This window comes from Scyliorhinus canicula, chromosome 10 (genome assembly GCF_902713615.1).
Source record: "Scyliorhinus canicula chromosome 10, sScyCan1.1, whole genome shotgun sequence".
In the NCBI taxonomy this organism is placed as follows: Eukaryota; Metazoa; Chordata; class Chondrichthyes; order Carcharhiniformes; family Scyliorhinidae; genus Scyliorhinus; species Scyliorhinus canicula.
In genome coordinates this window covers 155,403,210-155,426,059 of record NC_052155.1, presented here as the reverse complement: position 1 = coordinate 155,426,059, position 22,850 = coordinate 155,403,210, and the positions used below count along the sequence as shown (strand labels likewise).

At 49.1% G+C, this 22,850-nt stretch overlaps 1 protein-coding gene across 23 annotated transcripts in view; it reads right to left on the bottom strand.

Moving 5' to 3' along the window:
• amph (amphiphysin) overlaps positions 1–22,850 on the bottom strand; it is a 354,942-nt gene that overhangs the window by 66,112 nt on the left and 265,980 nt on the right. For 14 of the 23 annotated variants that reach the window (XM_038809956.1, XM_038809944.1, XM_038809948.1 and 11 more), the window contains 5 exons: positions 13,208–13,318; positions 8,518–8,541; positions 5,337–5,360; positions 3,155–4,804; positions 2,865–2,897 (listed from right to left, as the gene is read on the bottom strand). In XM_038809956.1, coding sequence (XP_038665884.1) covers positions 2,865–2,897; positions 3,155–4,804; positions 5,337–5,360; positions 8,518–8,541; positions 13,208–13,318 — 1,842 coding nt within the window. The remainder of the gene's footprint in view (positions 1–2,864; positions 2,898–3,154; positions 4,805–5,336; positions 5,361–8,517; positions 8,542–13,207; positions 13,319–22,850) is intronic. The other 9 variants (XM_038809959.1, XM_038809964.1, XM_038809966.1 and 6 more) reach the window with 2 other exon arrangements.

Below are 22,850 nucleotides of genomic sequence, written 5' to 3'. Positions count from 1 at the left end.
TCTGTATATAGTTCTCCACCACCCCCGCCGGACTCAATTTGTTTAACAGGGGGTGAATTTGGCAGTCACCACTTCTGTATATGTTGAATATAGAGGATGTCGATGTAGGTGCTTTATGGTAAGGCCCCCGTACTACAGGTACAGGGGTAGTTCCCTGCCTGTTGGCTCTGCCCAGTAGGCGGAGTATAAATATGTGTTCTCCCTGCAGGAGCCATTTCGCCAGCTGCTGTAGGAGGCCACACATCTTAGTGTAATAAAGCCTCAATTGCATCCAACTCTCGTCTTTGTGTAATTAATCGTGCATCAATGTGCATGTGAGAAAGGGAGGTGCGTACGTGTGTGTGAGAGGCGAGTGTGTGTGAGAGAGGGAGGTGAGTACATGTATGTGTGAGAGGTGCGTGTGTGTGAGAGGGACGTGAGTGTGTGTGAGAGGTAGGTGTGTGTGAGAGATGAGTGTGTGTGAAAAAGGGAGGTGAGTGTGTGTGTGAGAGAGGGAAGTGGGTATGTGTATGTGAGAGGCGAGTGTGTGTGAGAGATGGCTGTGTGTGAGAGATGAGTGTGTGTGTGTGAGAAAGGGAGGTGAGTACGAGTGTGTGAGAGGCGAGTGTGTGTGAGAGATGGCTGTGTGTGAGAGATGAGTATGTGCGTGTGAGAGAGGGAGGTTAGTGTGTGTGTGTGAGGTGACTGTGTGAGAGAGGGAGGTGAGTACGTGTGTGATAGAGGCGAGTGTGTGTGAGAGAGGGAGATGAGTATGTGTGTGTCAGAGGGGAGTGGGTGTGAGATACGGAGGTGAATATGTGCGTGTGAGAGAGGGAGGCGAGTGTGTGTGAGAGAGGGAGGTGAGTACGTATGTGTGAGAGATGAGTGTGTGAGAAAGGGAGGTGAGTGTGTGTGTGAGAGAGGGAAGTGGGTATGTGTTTGTGAGAGGCGAGTGTGTGTGAGAGATGGCTGTGTGTGAGAGATGAGTGTGTGTGAGAAAGGGAGGTGAGTACATGTGTGTGAGATGAGTGTGTGAGAGAGGGAGGTGAGTACGAGTGTGTGAGAGGCGAGTGTGTCTGAGAGAGGGAGATGAGTACATGTGTGTGAGAGGTGAGTGTGTGTGAGAAACGGAGGTGAGTATGTGCGTGTGAGAGAGGGAGCTTAGTGTGTGTGTGAGAGGTGACTGTGTGAGAGAGGGAGATGAGTACGTGTGTGTGAGAGGCGAGTGTGTGTGAGATACGGAGGTGAGTACATGTGTGTGAGAGGCAAGTGTGTGAGAGAGGGAGGTGAGTACGTGTGTGTGAGAGGCGAGTGTGTGTGGGAGAGGGAGGTGTGTACGTGTGTGTGAGAGGCGAGTGTGTGTGAGAGAGGGAGGTGAGTACGTGTGTGTGAGAGGTGAGTGTGTGTGAGAGAGGGAGGTGTGTACGTGTGTGTGAGAGGCAAGTGTGTGAGAGAGGGAGATGAGTACGTGTGTGTGAGAGAGGGAGCTTAGTGTGTGTGTGAGAGGTGACTGTGTGAGAGAGGGAGATGAGTACGTGTGTGTGAGAGGCGAGTGTGTGTGAGATACGGAGGTGAGTATGTGTGTGTGAGAGAGGGAGGTTAGTGTGTGAGAGGTGACTGTGTGAGAGAGGGAGGTGAGTACATGTGTGTGAGAGGCAAGTGTGTGAGAGAGGGAGATGAGTACGTGTGTGTGAGAGGTGAGCGTGTGTGAGAAACGGAGGTGAGTATGTGCGTGTGAGAGAGGGAGCTTAGTGTGTGTGTGAGAGGTGACTGTGTGAGAGAGGGAGATGAGTACGTGTGTGTGAGAGGCGAGTGTGTGTGAGATACGGAGGTGAGTATGTACGTGTGAGAGAGGGAGGTTAGTGTGTGAGAGGTGACTGTGTGAGAGAGGGAGGTGAGTACATGTGTGTGAGAGGCAAGTGTGTGAGAGAGGGAGGTGAGTACATGTGTGTGAGAGGCAAGTGTGTGAGAGAGGGAGGTGAGTACGTGTGTGTGAGAGGCGAGTGTGTGTGGGAGAGGGAGGTGTGTACGTGTGTGTGAGAGGCGAGTGTGTGTGAGAGAGGGAGGTGAGTACGTGTGTGTGAGAGGTGAGTGTGTGTGAGAGAGGGAGGTGTGTACGTGTGTGTGAGAGGCAAGTGTGTGAGAGAGGGAGGTGAGTACGTGTGTGTGAGAGGCAAGTGTGTGAGAGAGGGAGGTGAGTACGTGTGTGTGAGAGGCAAGTGTGTGAGAGAGGGAGGTGAGTACGTGTGTGTGAGAGGCAAGTGTGTGAGAGAGGGAGGTGAGTACGTGTGTGTGAGAGGCGAGTGTGTGTGAGAGAGGGAGGTGAGTACGTGTGTGTGAGAGGCAAGTGTGTGAGAGAGGGAGGTGAGTACGTGTGTGTGAGGTGAGTGTTCCATAAATATGTTTTTGTATGTTTGCACCTATTGTTCAATAACAATCATTGTTTTGTGTTGTAACTCTTCAACATAATAAGAATGTTTCTTAGAGATTCCGTCATTACTCTTGGAAGTTCAAAATTGTTCCACAGCAGGAAAAGTTTGGGAAACTCTACTTCATAACACCCAAAACGGAGTGCGGCCTATTTTCTCATCTAGGACTGTAGAAACTTTAAGGAAAAGATTGTGAAGACCCGACATCCTCGAGCAAATTCTGGGCTCTTGTGCTCTGAATGGGGATGTTAGTCAAGGTTGGGCCAGCCAGCTCCATTTGGACTTCTTCCCATTCCCCAACTGAGCATCATGAATCCGCTGACCTTCACTTTGCCCAGCTATCTGTTCAGTTGCTTGGTCAGACAAGGTTGCACTCTGGAAGCTCTATTTATTAAAACGTGCCAGCAGAATCATGTAAAGGGGACTGGGCGGCATTGTTTATCAGAGATGCCTTACCTGTGCAAATCCATTAAAAGCAGCACTGGGCATCTGGAAGCAATGAAGAAAGAAGTGAAACATTGGATTAAGATCACAAACTTTTATCACTCCAACTACCATAACACACACAACAGGTTTACTTTTGCTATTTATTATGACATGTCCTTTGGGAGAAATAACATAGAACAACAGGCGATTGAAGGAAAGGAATGAATCAAGGATCATAATGAAGCTAAAGCTGATATTTTACAATGGTATTTAGGCATACCTAATAACTTTTTTTCTACACTAAACACTTGACAAGGTACCTCTTCTCTTTCAGCATCTAGCTCCTGGTATAACAGTCCGTATCTCCGGTTAGCAATCTCATCCTCCGATAGATCCAAGAAGTTTGTTTCATTATCTTTAGGGCTGGATGAACTCTCGTTGCTAGCGTTGCTTAAGTTCTTGGTTGGATAGGGCATTCGGGAGCTATGATTCTCTTTAGCATGGCCTCCCTCACTAATGATTTCATTGTCTCCACATAAGCCCTGTTGTAATTGTGTTTCCTCATTCTGATTAGAATCATTCATCATGTTTCCAGCCCATGTAACACCAAATTCATCAGAATCTGCTACAGGACAAACAGTGGCATTCACATTACACTCTTCCCAAAAATATGCTTTTCCATCTCCATTCTGGTAACCAAACTCCCCTTGACCTTCCTGAAATGATGGCCAAGGGTCAAATCCATTATTCAGGCCTTCTGGCGGGCTAGACGAACCCCACTCATTGCCACTAACAGTAGGTTCCCAGTTTTCTGGCCATATCCCATGCCTTTCTCTGCTCCAGGGATCCGACTCCAGGCTTTGAGGACCAAATCTATTATCATCACCAACATCTCTGTGGAATACATCTACTTGATTCACAATTGGGATATCAGTACGGGCTCCATCTGTTTGACTAGTTTCTTTTTCTGGGTTACCTGTGCTACCCGTTTCATTTCTCTTTGCGTTAATTGGTTCAAACTGGCTGTCTGCATCCTGACACTGGACTGTTCTGTCTGTATTGGAACAACTGACACCAACTATGTCATCCTGAAGGGCCATGATTTGGTCCCCTTCACACCTGCAAACAATTCCCTCTATCTCCGGGTTACTCGGAATAGCCTCATTGTCACACATAATAGGAACGTCCTCATTCTCCTGGCTATCTGAAACGTCATCACTTTTGTTCAGTGGAATTCTAGCTTTTGTACATTGACTAGCAGTGTTATCATCCCCATAGCTTCTGGAGATGTCACTGAGCTGATGCACGTTCAATTCTTCCATTTCAGCATCATTATCACCAGGGCCGTCACTTGTGTGGCTTTCAACCTCATGAATCTTATGTGCATTCTTTACTACCTCATGTGTCAGTTGGGCTGCAGAGTCGCAATGTTCCAAATTATCTTCATTACTGGTCTGTCCTAGCTCACTCAGATTTTCCTCTTCACCCAGTTCAATGCCTCCATCCTGGGGTGCATTAGGAACCAAGGATGCCGTCTGATTTACACAAAATTCAGAGCCATACTCTTGTTCCGCACACAGATTTAACTGCCAACTCCTGCACTCCGTAGCTTCAGTGTCTACCTGTTTGTCTAATGGATTCTCCTGCCAATTCTCTGCATTGACTGAACCCTGCTCCTCTTCCTCAGCCCGATATACAGGGTTCGCAATGCTATCAGCTGAGCGGTCAGTACAGCTCTCTGCAGTCTCGTGTTCCAGAGCATGTGGCTGAGCTTCGTCGTGAGAACCATCTAGAGCTTCTTCCTCACTGCTAGTGAGTGGGCCAGTGTCGGTTAACCCCCACTGCGGCACACAGTTCTGGCTGTCCGCTACTTCAAAAACTGCTGTAGTAACATCATTTGGTCCGCCAGCATCTGTGCTCTCCTCCACGGCCGGGTTATTGAGAGAGAAGAGACTTTGTGAAGAGTCGGGCTTTAGACAGAAAATGAGTGAAGACAGATATAAAAGATAATAGAAACAGAGATGAAGATAAAAGAGCAAAAAAAAAGACAGATTTCTCCACACAATAAAATAAGTTAATGTAAATGATATAAAAGCATGTGATATACACCCCATAATTATATAATGGCAAATATATCCAACAGGAGTTTAGGTCAAATGTTTGTAAGGAGTGCTGGCCATAAAAGCAGGTGCTATGGGATGACGATTTGCCAGTCAGTGCCCCACTTAAATCCCATTCCAATCCTCCGACACCTAACAGCAGATTGGACCCGCTCCCTCCATAATTAGAAATAAATTAAACAAAAAGCATGCAGTAAATAGATGCAAATTTACCCGAACAAAAGCTAATTAAATCTCAGCAAAGATGAAAACATAAAATTGAACAGGCATAAAAATAATTGCACCATATGAGAGAATATACCTATAAAAAGTCACTTAGAGATTGGAGAGAATTTATCTTTACGTCATTGTACATGATAAGGAAATGAGGAAAGGTACTCACAGGCTGAACCAGTTCTGCGCTTGCCTTGAAATAAACAAAGATAAGTGATTTTTTAAAAAGCACCAAGTGTCTTGCCTGTAGCTTACCATATACTGCGTTCGTTCACTGTGCAGCCGTATCTCATAGCCCAAGATACTTTCAACAGTAAATGCAATGCAGAAATACTCATTGTAGCGCAATTTGACAAGTCCCCAAAACCTGAAACTTCATGCTTTTCTGATGTTACTTTTTAAAATGGAACAGTCAAGGTGCAATTCTCCGGAAATATTTACAAGTGTGATAGCGAGCGGGAATTGCCACGAGCTTCCAGGCGCTATTCAAAGTTAATTAACATTGACGAGGTCCCACAGGCTTCTCGCCACTAATAAAGCTCGCCAGCCGATTTGCTGGCACCGTGCTCACCCACCAACAAGGTCGAACAGCACTTAAACAGCACTTGCTCAGCCAACCCCAGCTAGCTCACAACAATGGCACCCAAGATTCGGGGATGTAGATCTGGGGAGGCTGCTGGAGGCCAGGAGGGATGTCCTGTTTCCTCCCCACCACCTCCCTCCCCCAAGACCTTTCTCCACCATGCGAACACCCATCCTCACAACTCTCCATGTGACCCCCAACCATCCCTTCATCCCCCCTCTCCCTTCAAACCCTTCCAACCCTTCCTTCACCTTCCCCCCCTCCCCCCCACCGGCCCCCCTACTGTGAATCATGCGTGTGGCTAACAATGCCCTCTCTTATCTCTGCAGGAAAAGCTCTCCCTCAATCGCCGGGAGAGGGCCCAGACTGGAGGTGGGTGCGAGGACAGCACGGTCAACCACGTGGAGGCTGGCAGACCCGCAGAGGTGAGGAACCACCATGCTCCACCCGGAGGACCTATCAAATGTGAGTTATTATTGCCTTACTGACTGACCCAGCCCTCCCACAGGCCACAAGTCCATAATCCCGCAGGTCCTTCAGCCAACCAATCCGGCCCATCCGAGGTGGCACCTTCTCCAGCCTCCCATGAGGCCACATCATAGGGGAGCTCTGAGGAAGACACAATCGAGGCATCACAACTCCCACCCTCCACCAGCACAGATACACACACCTCGGTGGGAAATGTTAGTGGATAGGCTTATGGGGCACAATCTGGTGAGCGCCACACAGTTGCTGATGCACATCAGTTGGAGGCAGGAACCCTCAGGCGAGACAGTAGTCAGAGATTTACTGGATCCCAGGACCCAGCTGGGTCCCAGACTAATGCTGGGCCTATGGAAGAGGTATTACCGGAGCTGATGGGAGACGATAGGGAGTATTCAGGACATTCAGCGGGAGATGTCAGCAACACTCTGGCAGATCCACGGCCGACTGGAGGAGTCCCAGAGGCTACGGGTGCAGGAGATATCGCCGGCAATGCGTGGCACCAAGGCCAACACTGCTAGGATGGCAGTAAGCCCGGTGCATGCAACAGGCACCATTAGTGAAAGTCCAAAGCGTCGCGCAGTCAATGTCGGCCATGGCTGAGAGTCTCGGCAGAATGTCTGCCTCACTGGGGGATGTTACCCAGTACCCAGGCTGACCTTGATGAGGTTATGCGGGACATGTCCAGCTCTCAGATGGGAATGGCCGGGGCGCTGCGGAGCTTGTCCCAGTCACAGCTGGGAATTGCCGAGGCGCTGCAGAGCATAGCCCAGTCACAGAGGGGCATTGCTGAGGGCGGCGACACGGTGGTGCAGACCATGGGAACCGCCAGGGCTGGGTGACCAGATGACACAGGGGAGTTAGGGCTCAAACCAGCCTCCCCTCTGTTCCAAGGTGAACCTCAGGGCCCTATGGGCACCGACCGGGGCCGCTGGGTGGCAACCCGGACCTGCCACATGGAGTGGCGATGGTGGGCAGCAGTTCTCCCGAGTCCCACCCCTCTGATGAGGCCGCGTCTCACAGTCAGCGGAATGGCTGTGCATGTGCCACCGACAAGTGTGTCAGTGCCCTCCAGCCCCAGAGCCCCCAAAGGACACCCATCATGGGCCTCGAAGGCCATGGGGCAAGGTAAGCAGCTGGCCATGGGATACACCTAGAGGCAGTGGTAGAGAGGGTGGGTGTAGGTAGAGGGTGAGAGAGAGGGGGGGCGGCACCATCGGAAGAGTGGGGAATTGTTAAACCGATAAATACCCTTGTGCACAACCAGTATGGTGCCTCTGTCACTTTCTTCCGTTATGCAGCCGACCTCCGAACCCATGGTCCATCTCTCCAGGCATCCCCCCTCTCTGTAGCACTCACCCACCATCTGGCCGTGCACATGTCCCTGGAGCTGAATCCCATCCCCTGGGATTTTGGATGTTGGCTGCTGCGTGTGTGCTCACGCATCCCGCAGTGCTCAGGCACAGTGTCCAGGCATCACGGTCTGATTGGGATGCTAGGCAGTGACTCCCACATGCTACATGGCTTGCCCACCCACGGGAATCCACTTGGGATGTGTGAAGTGCTCACTTAACCATGATTGCCAGTTTCCTATTAGCAATAGTCTAAAGTTGCACGACCAGAGGCCTCGGCAGTCGATGGGGGTCATGGGTGGTCGGTGGCCCAGACGGGCAAGGTCAAGGGTTGCCCTCGGAACGGGTACACATGATCCAGGGGTTGGCAAGGTGATGCTGCACGCGATTGCCCCCTGGTTGCCCCCCCCCCCAAGCACCTCACCTCACCCTCCCATGATGGCCCACCCCCACCAGCCGCTGAGCATTGAGATGGCAAGCCCAGCGCTCCCGGGCCCTTTGCCTGTGAGCAAAGATGGCTGCTCACCTCCTCGGCTCCCCGCAGAAGCCCTTCCACCAGGTTCACGTTGGAATTACATTTCTGGTCCTGGCAACCATTTGCATCTGGCTAAATAATGGGGCGGGATCCTCCAGCCCGCCGCACCCATTTTCTGGTGCGGTGCGCCCCTGCCGGCAGCAGGATTCTCCATCCCGGCAGCCAGCCAAATGGGTTTCCTGTTGTGGACACCCCCATGCCGTCGGGAAATCCCTGGGTGTGAGTTCTCCGCCAGTGAAAGGAAGGATCCCACGACGGAGAATCCAGCCCATGGTGTGTGAGATTCAGAGTCTCAGAATGAATGACCCATTGGACCTTTTAAAGTCAGCTGACAAGTAAGGCTTTATAAAATTCTAAACATGAGACCCATTTCAAATGGAAAATAAAGCATTCCTACCTCCCACAGATCCCAAGGCAGAGTCTAAACGTGGATTAAAAGGGGAAAGAAGAACAGATACATTAAACCAATAGGAATAATTTTCGGCTATCAAGTACATATAGAACATAGAACATAGAACAGTACAGCACAGAACAGGCCCTTCGGCCCTCGATATTGTGCCGAGCCATGATCACCCTACTCAAACCCACGTATCCACCCTATACCCATAACCCAACAACCCCCCCCCCCCCCCCCCTCTTAACCTTACTTTTTAGGACACTATGGGCAATTTAGCATGGCCAATCCACCTAACCCGCACATCTTTGGACTGTGGGAGGAAACCGGAGCACCCGGAGGAAACCCACACACACACGGGGAGGACGTGCAGACTCCGCACAGACAGTGACCCAGCCGGGAATCGAATCTGGGACCCTGGAGCTGTGAAGCATTTATGCTAACCACCATGCTACCGTGCTGCCCATTTGTCATTCTCCATTTTCACCCAGCCCCTCTATAATACAATAACAATTTCATTTATATCACACTTTACCGCTGAATAGTGTCCCAAGACAGTTTGCAAAGAAAGCTGAACCTCAAGAAGGAAGGGTGACCAAAGTCTTGACCAAAGAGCTGTGTCTTAATGAGGGACTCAAAGGCCGACAATGAGGTGGAGGAATCTAGGGAGCAAATTCCACAGCCTGGGACTTAATGGTAAAAGGCATGGTCACCAATGGTGGGGAGAAGGGAAATGGACCGAGTAAGATATCAGTGTCAAGCAGATAGAGAGTTCGGAGAGTCAGGAAGACTACAGGTTGGCAAGCAGTTATAGAGATAGGGCAGGGCGAGGCTATTAAGGATTTAATGTAAGGTCTTGGAGGACTCACAGCTAATGTAGGTTAGCAAAATCATCAGAAGCCTTGTCAAACTGGCTTTTTTAATTCTTTCACTGGCTAGGCCATCATTTATTGCCCATCCATAGTGCTGTTAGAAAGCAAGTTATAGGATTTTAACCCAGTGACAGAATCACAGAATCTTTACAGGGCAGAAGGTGGTCATTTGGCCCATCCAACCTGTACTGGCTTGTTGAAAGGCCATGCTACGGACGCTCACTCCCCTATCTTATCCCCATAACCTTACACATCTATTTCTTTTCAGATAACAATCCAAATTATTTTTTTGGAAAAAAGAAAATCACTGCAGATGCTGTAACCTGAAACGAAAGGGAAAATGCTGGAAAATCTCAGCAAGTCTGCCAGCATCTGTAGGGAGAGAAAAGAGCTAATGTTTCGAGTCCGATGACTCTTTGTCAAAGCTAACAGACAGAGAAAGTTGGAAATATTTATACTGTTGAGTAGGAATGAAAGATGAGTCATAGCCACAAAAACCCAGGGAAACCGGGTGCTAATGGCCACAGATACCAAGGGGAAAGAGTGTTAATGGCAGTCAAAAGATGTGAAAGGTCCCTGCTGTTTGACCTTTCACATCTTTTAGCATTCTTCCTGCTAAAATGAATCACCTTACACTTCTGTGCATTGAACTTCATCTGTCACTTGTCTGCTCAATCCACTAAAATTTCTATGTCCTAAATTTCAAGACTATACTCATCACAGTTAACAATGCTTTCAATCTTTGCATCATTCACAAATTTTGAAATCATGCCCGTATTTATATTAGGAAAACCAAGGGTCCCAACATCGATCCCTGGGGAACTCCACTACAAACTTTTCTCCAATCTGAAGAACAATCATTTATCACAGCTCTCCTTTCCTGTAACTCAGCTCATTTCTTGCCCAAGAGCCAACTTTCCCTTTTCATAGAATCTCATAGAATTTACAGTGCAGAAGGAGGCCATTCGGCCCATCGAATCTGTAACTGGCTCTTGAAAAGATCATTTTACCTATCCCCATAACCCAGTAACCCCACCTCAGCCTTTTAATGAAATGAAAATCGCTTATTGTCACGAGTAGGCTTCAATGAAGTTACTGTGAAAAGCCCCTAAGACTCTAAGGGCAATTTAGCATGGCCAATCCACCTAACCTGCTCATCTTTGGACTGTGGGAGGAAACCGGAGCACCCGGAGGGAACCCACGCGGACACGAGGAGAACGTGCAGACTCCGCACAGACAGTGACTCAAGCCGGGAATCGAACGAGGGACCCTGGAGCTGTGAAGCAACTGTGCTAACCATTGTGCTACCGTGCTTTTATTCCATGAGCTAGAGTTTTGCTCACAAGTCTGTTGGAGGACCTGTAAAATTGAATGGGAAATACCGCTGGTGACTTGCTTCACTGGTCAATATCTGGCCATCTGCCCAGTTGGCAAAATTCTGTCTAAATTCCAAACCTTGCCAATAGGAAATACCTGACGAATTACTATTCTATAGACCCACCTAATGTTCTACTTGGGTTTAATATGAACGATAAATCCCTCATGGACCTTTTGCTCCCTACCAACAGGATCAATTGTCTGTCCATTATCAAGTCAGGTCCTAAAAATCGAATGGGTAATCTTTACCACTGTGTGGAATACCACACACTGCTATGTAACCTCCCGTGGTGTTTGGGAGATGGGTAAATAGCCATTCTATCAAACAGAAGCAAAGTCTGATAGACATTAAATACATATAGTTTATTGAGAGAATTGTAATTAGCATTTTTTACCATACTCCTCAAAGTGGCAAAGCTAGCAAATGTTCCTCCTGTATTAAGATTTAATGTCAAATTAATCTTTCAAACACAGCTTCTCAATTACATGATAATGAAGCATTATCACCATGCCAAAGTGGTCTAGTTTCTCTGGAAGAGGTCTTGTGGTACAGTGGGTAGTGTTTCTACCTCTGAGCCAGAATCTCCGTGTTTGAGTCCCACTATTTGATGGCCACAGAAGGGACACTCATAACATGATGAAGAAGGTTGATTATCAATGTAAATTCTTCCAATCTGCCTTTAAGGGATAGCAACATTCTATCACTTTGAGATGTTTTGCACAAGGCACAGGAAAGGACCAAGTCTTACAGTAAGCTTAGTGGGCACAATAACTGGCCGCGTTGCACTCTCGCTCAAGCGCGGTGTGGCCTGTGGATGCCGGGAGAAGCCTCTGGTGGGTTTCCCGTCAGCCTTCATGCCTTGCAGAATCTACCCAAGTCCCATGAGGCGTCGGAGTCAGAATCCCCCCAAAAGGGGCGTGACCAAACGGCGCTCGCTGAAGGCAGTTTTAAACCAACGTCGGCAAGCTTACCCGGGATCTACTCATCTCCCAGGAGCTACTGACCTCCACTGTGATGGAGGTCATCACAGCCGGGCGCCGTTCAGTACTTCCACCCAAATGTGGATAAGGTGGAAGGGCACCCGGGGGGGGGGGGGGGGGGGGGGATTCTCCTGGGCTATCGGAGACCCTTGGGTGGTCGGGGATAGGGCAAGGTGGCACGGTGGCTCCCTGCCTTCCCCTGAAATGCAGGCTTCTTGGCACTGCCCAGCTGGCAGGAGTACTGCCCGGCTGCCAGGATTGCACTGCAAGGGTGCCCGGGTGTCAGGGTGACATGGCCACGGGTCAGGGGCCGAGGGAGCTTTGCCCATGAGGATGGGGGGGGGGGTTTGAAAAGTGTAGGGGTGTGCATGGCAGGTACGTAGTGGCCTCTGGGAGGTTGGGGGGGGGGGGAAGGGTGGGGTCCTGGAGCGGGGGGGCGTTTGAGGCGGCATGGGGGGCCCGAAGAGCGGGGACCCCCAGGGATCCCATAGTGGGGTGTCCTCATTTAGGGAGTTGTGGGGTAGTGCCTATGTGTGTGGGCAGTGACATTGCCCATGAGTGGGGAGTGTGGGGGACCCACAATCTCACTTAGCGATTAGGGCACCCTTTCAAAATGGCGGCGCCATCTTGGAGTTCAGCTCCCCAGTGCTGAGAAAAATTCTAAGTGTGGGCTAAACCGGCAAGAAACCCCCCAGGGCCCAAAAACGTGCCTAAGTGTCATTGAATAGCGGGGGGGGAACTCACCGGCAGAGGTGGCGGGAGACGCCCTGAAAAACCCGCCACAAATGAATCTAGAAATTTTTCCATTGAATTCCGCCCAGTCTCTCTCCTGGCTTGAGACCAGATTTAAAACTGAGTCCATCATTCTTACAAAAAGCTGACAATTTAGAGGCCCCTGGCCACAAAGCCATCTGTCAAAGGGGCTGCAATGAGGCCCAGTCACCCATACAGATATAGCTGCCAGCTGTAAAATAGCTATCGCAGGTGTCAATTGTCAATCATTTGTAGAACAGAAGGAGGCTCTTTGATAGACCATTCAGTTAGTTCTAATCCCCCCACTTTCCCCTTTTTAATCCTGTGATTATTGTTTTCCTTTTCCAGAGTTTGCCTAATTCCATTTACAAAGTCACATTTCAAGTGGTGGAGACTGCACATTGTGGGTGGGGGGGGGGGGGGGGGGGGCAGTAACCCCCTTCATGTGGTCACCTAAACATTACGCTCCAATATTAACTTGCCCTATTGAACATGGGGAGGGTATTTGGAAGAAGGAAGCAGGGCCCTATTTTACACATGCAGATCATGTTGGGAATTGTTTCACCCACCCCCTCACACTAACACAGCAGCTGCAGGCCCCTCCTGCGGCAGCCCCGAATGCTCACTGCCATTGTGGAAGCCAGCCATGTCCATCAAGCTCTTAGTTTACTCTCTCCAGACAAGCAATAAATAAACTTGGTGGTACAGACCTGAGCATTTGGTGATTGACTTTGTGTTATTGGAGTGGACTGGTCTGGTTTGAAGGGATCAAAGTCCAGGTCGAGTAGTGACTCCACTGGTTGGGCACCAGGTTGTTCTGGCTGTAAAAAAGATAAAAGAGAAATTATCAAAGCAGATTTTAGTTTTCGATGCACAGCATCTGCCATCATTTGAAGCTCCATCTGTGCAAGTTTACTCATACTAATAATAAGAAATTTCCAGAATGACAGCATTTTGTTAAAACGTGGTTCCACTGGTCCCCCTCACTGGTACTTCCCACACCACTGGACACCACACCAGTGGTTCCCACACTACTTGTCCCCGCACTGTTACTTCCCACATCACTGGTTCCCTCACTGGTGATCCTCACACTGCGGGTTCCCACAACACTGGTCCCATCACTGATGGTTCCCACACCACTGATCCCATCACTGGTGGTTTCCAAACCACTGGTTCCCCACTGATGTTTCTCACACCAGTGGTACCATTCTCACACCATTGGTGGTCCTCTCACTGCAGATTCCCACACCACTGGTCCCCGCACTATTGGTTCCCATACCATTGGCGCCCACACTGGAGGTCCTGACACCACTAGTCCCCAAATGAGTGGTTCCCACACAAATTGGTCCCCAAACTACTGGTTCCCACACCACTGGTCCTCACACTGATGGTTCCCCCACCACTGGTCCCCACATGGGAGGCCCTCACACCATTGGTCCCTCCACTGGTGGTTCCGACACCACTGGCCCCCTCACTGGTGATCCTCACACTGCAGGTTTCCATGCCACTGGACCCTGCACTGGTGGTTCCCACACCACTGGTGGTTCCAGAACCGATTGGCCCAACAATGCCTGCCCCTACACTAATGGTCACTCCAGTGATGTTTTCTGCACAGGGGTAATATCATCATTTCTTCTGCACGGTCCAATGAATGAGACAAATGTATGTGTTCCAGCACAATGTCTCTGTCCTTTTCCTCTCAGAACATTTTCAACTTTATCAATCCGTAAATCTACAGTGGAAGAAGCCATAATTCCATCTTTCAACAGTGCAAGAGCTTGGGATTCTTAAAGCTGCTGTAATTCAGTCAATTGCAGTCAGCAATGTGATCTGATCTTGTGAGACTTCCTCCTCTGAAAATTAGAGAAATACCTTTTGCATGTTTATCAGAAAAGTAATGGCCATTTTTAAACATTGTGTCCTCAAATACCATGGGGCCAAAGATCGTGGGCGTTCTGGCTGTAAAAGAACCGCAAATTAGGGCAGGTCATAGCATGGATGGGTCCTGGCCTTACCTGTGAGCCTCTTCTGGCCTTCCAAAGTGTAGAGGGTTTCGTCTATGGCCAAGGAGGGACATGAATCTGGTGGCTAGAGAAGGGAGGTTGTGGTAGAACCAAAGTTGAGAGCTTTGGTCTTCCCACTGCTTAGCTGGAGGACGTTATGGCATATTGAAGAACGAATTTCTGACAAATGATCAGTCAGCAGTGAAGCAGCAGAGAGGTTGAAGAAATGGTGGGAATATTGAGAACTGCTACCAAATGATATGGAGAGTGCCGCCCAGGAGCTCCTTAATGGGCTAAAATATGGCTAGTCGCCATCAAATACCTATAACTCAAGATCCACCTCTCATCAGCAAATTCAAACCATGAAAAACACTGGCTAAGTGGAACAGAGATGAAAATACTGCGCTCCCCGGTCCACAGTAAAAGCTCTGCCTGCTTCATTAATATAACCCTGGCTGATATAGAGATTGAGGGAAGAATCACTACTTTGATGTGTCAAACAAGCTAAGCTGATGTAAGAAGCACTCAACACTGCCAAATGCAATTGCTTTTTTTCCCCCCAGAAGGATGCTTCCACATCATGTTCTATTGACAAGAAATATTTCAAGGCTTGTGGAGCAGCACGGTTCCGTGCCTGAGGGCAGTATACAAGGCGGCTCTACTGCCAGGGCTCTTCGAAGCTGAGCTCACTGTGACACCGCAGGTTGATTGATCAGTTCATTACCCCACCCCTGGATTGAAAGTGACTGCAGCTGAAATTTATTTTACTCCAAGGCAAGAGATTTCTCAAACTTGGGTAAAACTGTGATCATATTCATCACTTATCTTGAAATGGTTATTGAGCGTTTTGCAAGAGCTTAGGCAATAGTGCCATTAAAAATCACATTTTATTCCTCTATAATGAGTTTGCGCAAAATTAGTTCACCATCAATCATGCAACGATAGAAATGAAAAAATAGTTCTGCAGCAGTTTTCATTTACTTACTGTACATCATTAAGGTCCATTCGAAATGGACTGGAGCACGTCCTCTCGGGACAATAATGAGTTTTAATCACAGAGTGAACTTAATGAGGCAAATTCACTGTGATGGTGGGTGGGGTTGGAGGGGGTGGAACGCTCCTAAAATGGAGTACTGCTCAATGGGAGACAGGTCAGACAATCAACTAATTTTACCTTAAGGGGATGTCAAATGTTATACAACGAAATTTGCAGGACATGCAACTATTTTATTGAGTTGCAGTGTAGGACAAGGCACCTCCAAACTGCAACATTTAAACTGTAACAATTTGCATTTATATAGTGTCCTTAACCCAGAAACGTGTCCCAAAGTGGTTCACAGAGGAGTCAGAACTATCAATCTCAGGGCTGAAGAGAGAGATTGTGAGTTTGGTTCCAGAGGCAACATTTAAAAAAGGAAGGAAAGGAACTGACAGGGAAATCATTGGTGCAGATGGTCTTGGAACAATTTTTTTGTTTGCGGGCCCCCCCCCTCAGCGGTTCTCCGGCCTGCGATGGGCCGAAGTCCCGCTGCTGAAATGCCGATCCCGCCGGTGTGAATTAAACCACCTCCCTTACCGGCGGGACCAGGCGGCGCGAGCGGGCTCCGGGGTCCTGGGGGGGGGGCACGGGGCGATCTGGCCCTGGCGGGGTGACCCCATGGTGGCCTGGCCCACGATCGGGGCCCACCGATCCGCGGGCGGGCCTGTGCCGTGGGGGCATTCTTTCCCCTCCGCTGTGTCAGCCTCCGCGATGGCCGACGCGGAGGTGACCCCCCTGCACATGCGCGGGGATGACATCAGCAGCCGCTGACGCTCCCGCGCATGCGAGGACTTCTGCCGGCTGGCGGAATCCCTTCGGCCCCGGCTGGCGTGGTGCCAAAGGCCTTCCACGCTGGCTGGCGGGGCGCAAACCACTCCGGCGTGGGCCTAGCCCCTAAAGGTGAGGGTTTGGCCCCTAAAGGTGCGGAGGATTCCGCAGTTTGGGGCGGCCCGACGCCGGAGTGGTTCACGCCACTCCATCCCGCCGGGACCCCCCCCCCCCCTGCCGGGTAGGGGAGAATCCCGCCCCTGGTCTGAAAGACTGTGAGCACAGTCGACCTCTATCGAGATCAATCGGCTTCGCTGTGCAGGACTCGGGACACCACGAGGCTGTAAATCTCACGAGAGGACTCTCGCGAATTTCACCGGCCTCGACCAAGCCTCGCGAGATCTAACAAGTGAGTGCCAGTCCAGTGCCACACTGGCAGTGCCAAGATTGCCAGGTGGCATCTTGCCCATGCCAGGATTGGGCCCGGGGATGCCCAGCCCTTTCGCTGTGCTTTGTGGGCCCGACAAGGGACTCTGTTAATCGCACCCTGAACTTCTGACATTGCAGCACTCCCTCAGTACTGCACTGAAAAGTCAGCCTCGTCTCTGCCTCAAATAGGGTTTGATTCCCTCGACTTCTGATTCAAACACTGGGGGGCGGGATTTACCAGCTGCTCATGCCGGCAGGAAACGCGAGTCCCATGTTGCCGCATGGGTCTCCCGGCAGCAAGGGGTGCTGTCAATTGGAAATCAAAAACAAGTAAATTGTTGTGAAGGGGAACTTTAGATTATTTTATCTGGTGGGCTGAATGGCCTGCGTTATTGTCATATTATAAAAAATGTTATTCATCACTCAAGTCTAATGTCCAAATTCAGTGGACAAAGAGCTATAAATTAGGCTTTCAGCACAGATCGAATTAGGTATTCTTTTGCAAGCAAGTACTTTCAAAGAGTATGGGAAAGATTCCCATGAGCAATGAAATGCCTTCCAGCAGTTTTCAAATCTAGATTAATTACTAAACTGCTGTCCACAAGCATGGGAGGCTATGATTTATGACAGAAGATTCAATACATACTGTTCAGAGGAATTATATTAAAACATTGAAGCACAACTGACACTTTGCAAAGGCCACTTGTTGACTTAAAAGTCTCATGGGCAGAGCATGGGTGCAGACTGGATCTATTAATAAGTTCTGCAACAGTGTAATAGTGGATGAGAGCCTTCACTATCAGCAGCATGTGTCACTAGTTCGGCCGTATGCAGCACCCAAATTTTAAATCTGTGCTTCCAGGCAGAGCAGCTCCCTGCTGGGAGTGAAATGCTGGAAAATTCTTCCACTATCTCCCACTCTCATTGGGCCCATATTGGTATTAGAACTTTGCAAGCTGCCATTCTGCTATTTCTCCCTCAAGAAAGGCACATCCATTGGTCTAAGGTGCCCAATCAGATGTCATCCAAGTGTCCTTGGTGACATGTTTGGGCCCAGTTGAAGTTTCAGCAGGCTGCTTGACAATGGAACTATTATAGTGAGCCTGACCTTGCTCCTCATTGGATGTTCCCACAAGTAATCAGAAATGAGAATCCTGGATAATTTTGCTCTTCCTAACTAAGGAACTGAAGCTACACGCAGTGCTCCCATCATTGTGTAGGTTGAGATCAGCTTTTACAACAAAAACTGAGGATCAATCCTAGGAACTGCGAACGTGTAAGATTCAGTTGTGTATTGGCTTCCACCAGCTTAACCACAATGGCAACCTGCAACTAATCCTCTGATTTGTTTTTGATACCTAGGGGAACATAAGCTGCTTTGATCTTTCTTGATGTGGAGATGCCGGCGTTGGACTGGGGTGAGCACAGTAAGAAGTCTTACAACCTGAGGTTCACCTGAGGAAGGAGCAGTGCTCCGAAAGCTAGTGTTTGAAACAAACCTGTTGGACTTTAACCTGGTGTTGTAACACTTCTTACTGTTGATCTTTCTTAGTCTTTTATAGTACTTTATGAAGGGAACCACACCTGTATATGTAGAAAGAAAGGGAGGGGAGGGGATGTAGATAAAGGAGCATCAGCCTTCATTGCCAAGGCTCGATTTATCACATGGCATCGGCAGGCCCTCAAGAGCTTGCCCTCCAACGGCTAGTAAGTCAATGCCAGTAACCTCCGCTGCAGGAATACCCAGGCAGGTGGCTCATGGAGAGAACTCCATGAGGCCAATATTTGTACTGGAGCATCCACAAGCTCGGTGATTGTGCAACTGATGTGATGAAGGAAAGGACATAAGCCTCTGCCTGTTTGTAAAGCAATGAAAATGAACTAGATTAATGTGCACTCTGCCTTGCCTTCACTGGCTTCACATGGACTTTACTTTCAATGATCGATTACAGACCTGAAATCCCTTGTTTTGATCATTGTAAGTTGAGACATAAAGATCCTCATTAGGCGGTAATGAGGATATCTAGGGTGGGAGTGAAAAATGTAATAAAACTAGCAAAATGGAGAATTAATGAGAGCAATATATCTTGTATTTATGAAAAACTCAGAGCTGCGCTCCTCTGAGACAGCACAGAGGCAATAACTCTCTCTAATGGCCTTTGATATTGTTTTAGATTGGCAAAGTCAATTAGGTGGAAACAAAGAATATTTTGCTATCTCTCATTATCAGAATCAAATGAAAACAATAATTATAGCTTGCCAGAAAATATCGGAATAATGTTCAATAAATTATGCAGCAATAAAAAGGAAGCTGGGACACGATAAGGTTACAGAATAAATAATATGATGGAATGTGTTCAAATGGAGAGCAAAACAATCCAATAAAAGATACAACCGGTGAAAGGTCAGTTAGAATGTCATAGGAGTCAACAAAAACAACTTGCAATCGTGGAGCAGCTTTAATGTAGTAAAACATCGCGCGCGCTTCACAGGAACATATATTGGAAACTAAAATTCCCCAGAGCCACACACGAGAATATATTAGGGCGGTCTGCAAAAATCTTGTTCAAGGAAGCAGGTTTTTAAAAGAATGGAGAGGCAGAGAGGTTTAGGGAGAGAACTCCAGAGCAGGAGTAAATAGAAGTTGCGCAGGGGGCAAATAATTGGAGGAGTGCAGAGTTCTCAGAGGGCTGCAGGGATGGAGGAGGTGACAGAGTTAAGAACCATTGGAACAGGAGTGAGCCTTCACAGATCCTCCAGCCTGTTCACTATTCAATGAGATCCATAGAATTCCTGCAGGATACATGGCTGATCATGGTTGATACATATATCTTAACTGAATCCTCCTGCCGGGCTCTGTAACCTTACGTACTCTTGATCAGCAAAAGTTTATCAACCTCAGATTTAAAACTTACAACTGAGCGATCACCTGCTGCTCTCTGGGAGAGTGTGCTCCACACTTTGTCCAATTTTCGCATGAAGAAGTATTTTTTTTACCATCTGCTGGCTTCCGGTTTTAAGAATATGTTCCCTTGTCTTGGACTCTCCCACTTGCAGGAAAAACATTCTTTCAATTCACCCTGCTAATTCCTTTCACAATCCTCAGAGCATCGATCAATCTGCTTTCCAGATTCCAGAAAATACAAGTCTTGCTTATGCAATCTCTCATCACAATTTAACCTTCGGAACAAAGAAAGAACAAAGAACAATACAGCACAGGAACAGACCCTCTGACCCTCCAAGCCTGCGCTGACCATGGTACCTGCCTCAACTAAAACAGATTGCATTTACGAGGTCCGTATCCTTCCATTCCCACCCTATTCATATATTTGTCTCGATGTCCCTTAAATGCTCCCACCACCTCCCCAGGCAGCGTGTTCCATATATTTATCACCCTCTGTGTAAAAAAACTTGCCTCGCACATCTGTTCTAAACCTTTCCCCATGCACTTTAAACCTATGTCCCCTAGTACTTGACTCTCCTACCCTAGGAAAGAGCATCGGACTATCCACTCTGTCCATGCCACTCATAATCTTGTAGACTCCTATCAGGTCACCTCGCACCCTCCGTTGTACCAGTAAGAATAGACCGAGTTTATCTAACCTCTCCTCATAGCCAAGGCCCTCCATACCAGGCAACATCCTCGTAAACCGCTTCTGTACCCTCTCCAAAGCATCCACATCCTTATGGTAGTGTGGCGACCAGAATTGTACACAATATTCAAAATGAATATTAACTAAGTTCCTGTACAGCTGCAACATGACTTGCCAATTTTTATATTCAAGGCCCCGATTGATGAAGACCAGCATGCCGAATGCTTTCTTGACCACCTTATCCACATGCGTTGCCACTTTCAGTGATTGGCGGACATGCACGCCCAGATCTCTCTGCCTGTTAGTACTCGTAAGAGTTCTACCATTTATTGTGTAATGTTCTAGTGTATCTGTGCTGCAACTCCTTCCAAGGCTAATATATCCTCTCTGGGATGCAGTGTCCAGGACTGTAGATAGAACTCCAGATGAGGAGCAGCGAGGGTTTAGTCTAGCAGTCGCGAAGCTTTCTCCTCTTTATATTTTAGTCCGCTAATTATAAAGGGTAACATTCCAATAGTCTTTTTGAACTTCTCTTCCACAAATGGCAATTGATGATAGGTAAGTTGTAAATTTTCCATCTGAGATTGATAGAATCTTGTTGTTGCATAGGTATTAAGGGATATGGGGCAGGGTGGTTTTGTGGAGTTACGTTGGAGATCAACCATGATCTTGTTGAATGGCAAAGTACACTTGAGGGGCTAAATGGTCTGCTCTTCCTGTTCCTATGTACCTGACTGTCACAGAGATCTCGGACCACCATTCCTAGCTTTTCACCATAGAATCATAGAATTCCTATAGTGCACAGGGAGACCATTCGGCCCATTGAGTCCATAAGACCATAAGGCATAGGAGCAGAATTGGGCCACTCAGCCCATCGAGTCTGCTCCGCCATTCAATCATGGCTGATATTTTTCTAATCCCCTTTCTCCTGCCTTCTCCCCATAACCCCTGATCACCTTATTGATCAAAAACCTATCTATCTCTGTCTTAAAGACACTCAGTGATTTGGCCTCCACAGCTTTCTGCGGCAAAGAATTCCACAGATTCACCTCCCTCTGGCTAAAGAAATCCCTCCTCATCTCTGTTTTAAAGGATCGTCCCTTTAGTCCGAGATTGTGTCCACTGGTTCTAGTTTTTCCTACAAGTGGAAACATCCTCTCCACATCCACTCCATCCAGGCCACGCAGTATCCTGTAAGTTTCAATAAGATCGCCCTCACCCTTCTAAACTCCAATGAGTACAGACCCAGAGTCCTCAACCGTTCCTCATACGCTCTTCATTCCAGGAATCATTCTTGCGAACCTTCTCTGGACCCTTTCCAAGGCTAGCACATCCTTCCTTAGATACGGGGCCCAAAACTGTTCACAATACTCCAAATGGGGTCTGACCAGAGCCTTATATATATTGCCTCAGAAGAACAACCCTGGGGCGGTATTTTCCCCTACCCGGCGGGGCGGGGGGTCCCGGCGTAGTGGAGTTGCGCCAACCACTCCGGCGTCGGGCCTCCCCAAAGGTACGGAATTCTCCGCACCTTTAGGGGCTAGGCCCGCACCGCTCCCGCTCCGCCGACTGGCGCCAACGGCCTTTGGCGCCACGCCGACGAGCGCTGGGGCTGGCCGAAAGGCCTTCGCTGGTCGGCGTGAGTCCACGCATGCGCCGGAGCGTCAGTGGCCTCTTTCGCCTCCGTCATGGTGGAGGCCGTGGCGGTGGCGGAAGAAAAAGAGTGCCCCCACGGCACAGGCCCGCCTGCCGATCGGTGGGCCCTGATTGCGGGCCAGGCCACCGTGGGGGCACCCCCCCGGGGTCCGATCGCCCCGCGACCCCCCAGGACCCCGGGGCCCGCTCCCGCCGCCTGCTCCCGCCAGCACAGAGGTGGTTTAAACCACGTCGGCGGAAGAGGCCTGACAGTGGCGGGACTTCGGCCCATCGCAGGCCGGAGAATCGCCGCAGGGGGGCCCGCCGACGGGCGGGGCGCGATTCCCGCCCCCGCCGATTCCCAGGTGGCGGAGAATTCCAGCCACAGCGGGGGCGGGATTTACGAAGGCCCCGGGCGATTCCCTGACCCTGCAAGGGGTCGGAGAATTCCGCCCCCGGTCTTGTCTTCTAGCCCCCTCGACCTGAACGTTAACATTGCATTTGTCTTCCTAACTGCCGACTGAACTTGCACGTTAACTTGAGAGGATCGTGAACAAGGACTCCCAAGTCTGCACCAACCCTCTGAAAGAGCACCCTAGCTGCGTCCACTCCCCCACCCCCATAACCCCACCAAATCTGCACATCGTTTGGACACTAAGGGGCAATTTAGCATGGCCAATCCACCTAACCTGCACATCTTTGGACTGAGAGAGGAAACTGGAGCACCCGGAGGAAACCCACGTAGACTTGGAGAGAAAGTGCAAACTCCACACAGTCACCCAAGGTTGGAATTGAACCTGGGACCCTGGCGATGTGAGGCAGCAGTGCTAATTACTAACCAGACAGGTAATGCTCACATCTATTCCTTTGTTTGGCTTATCTCACA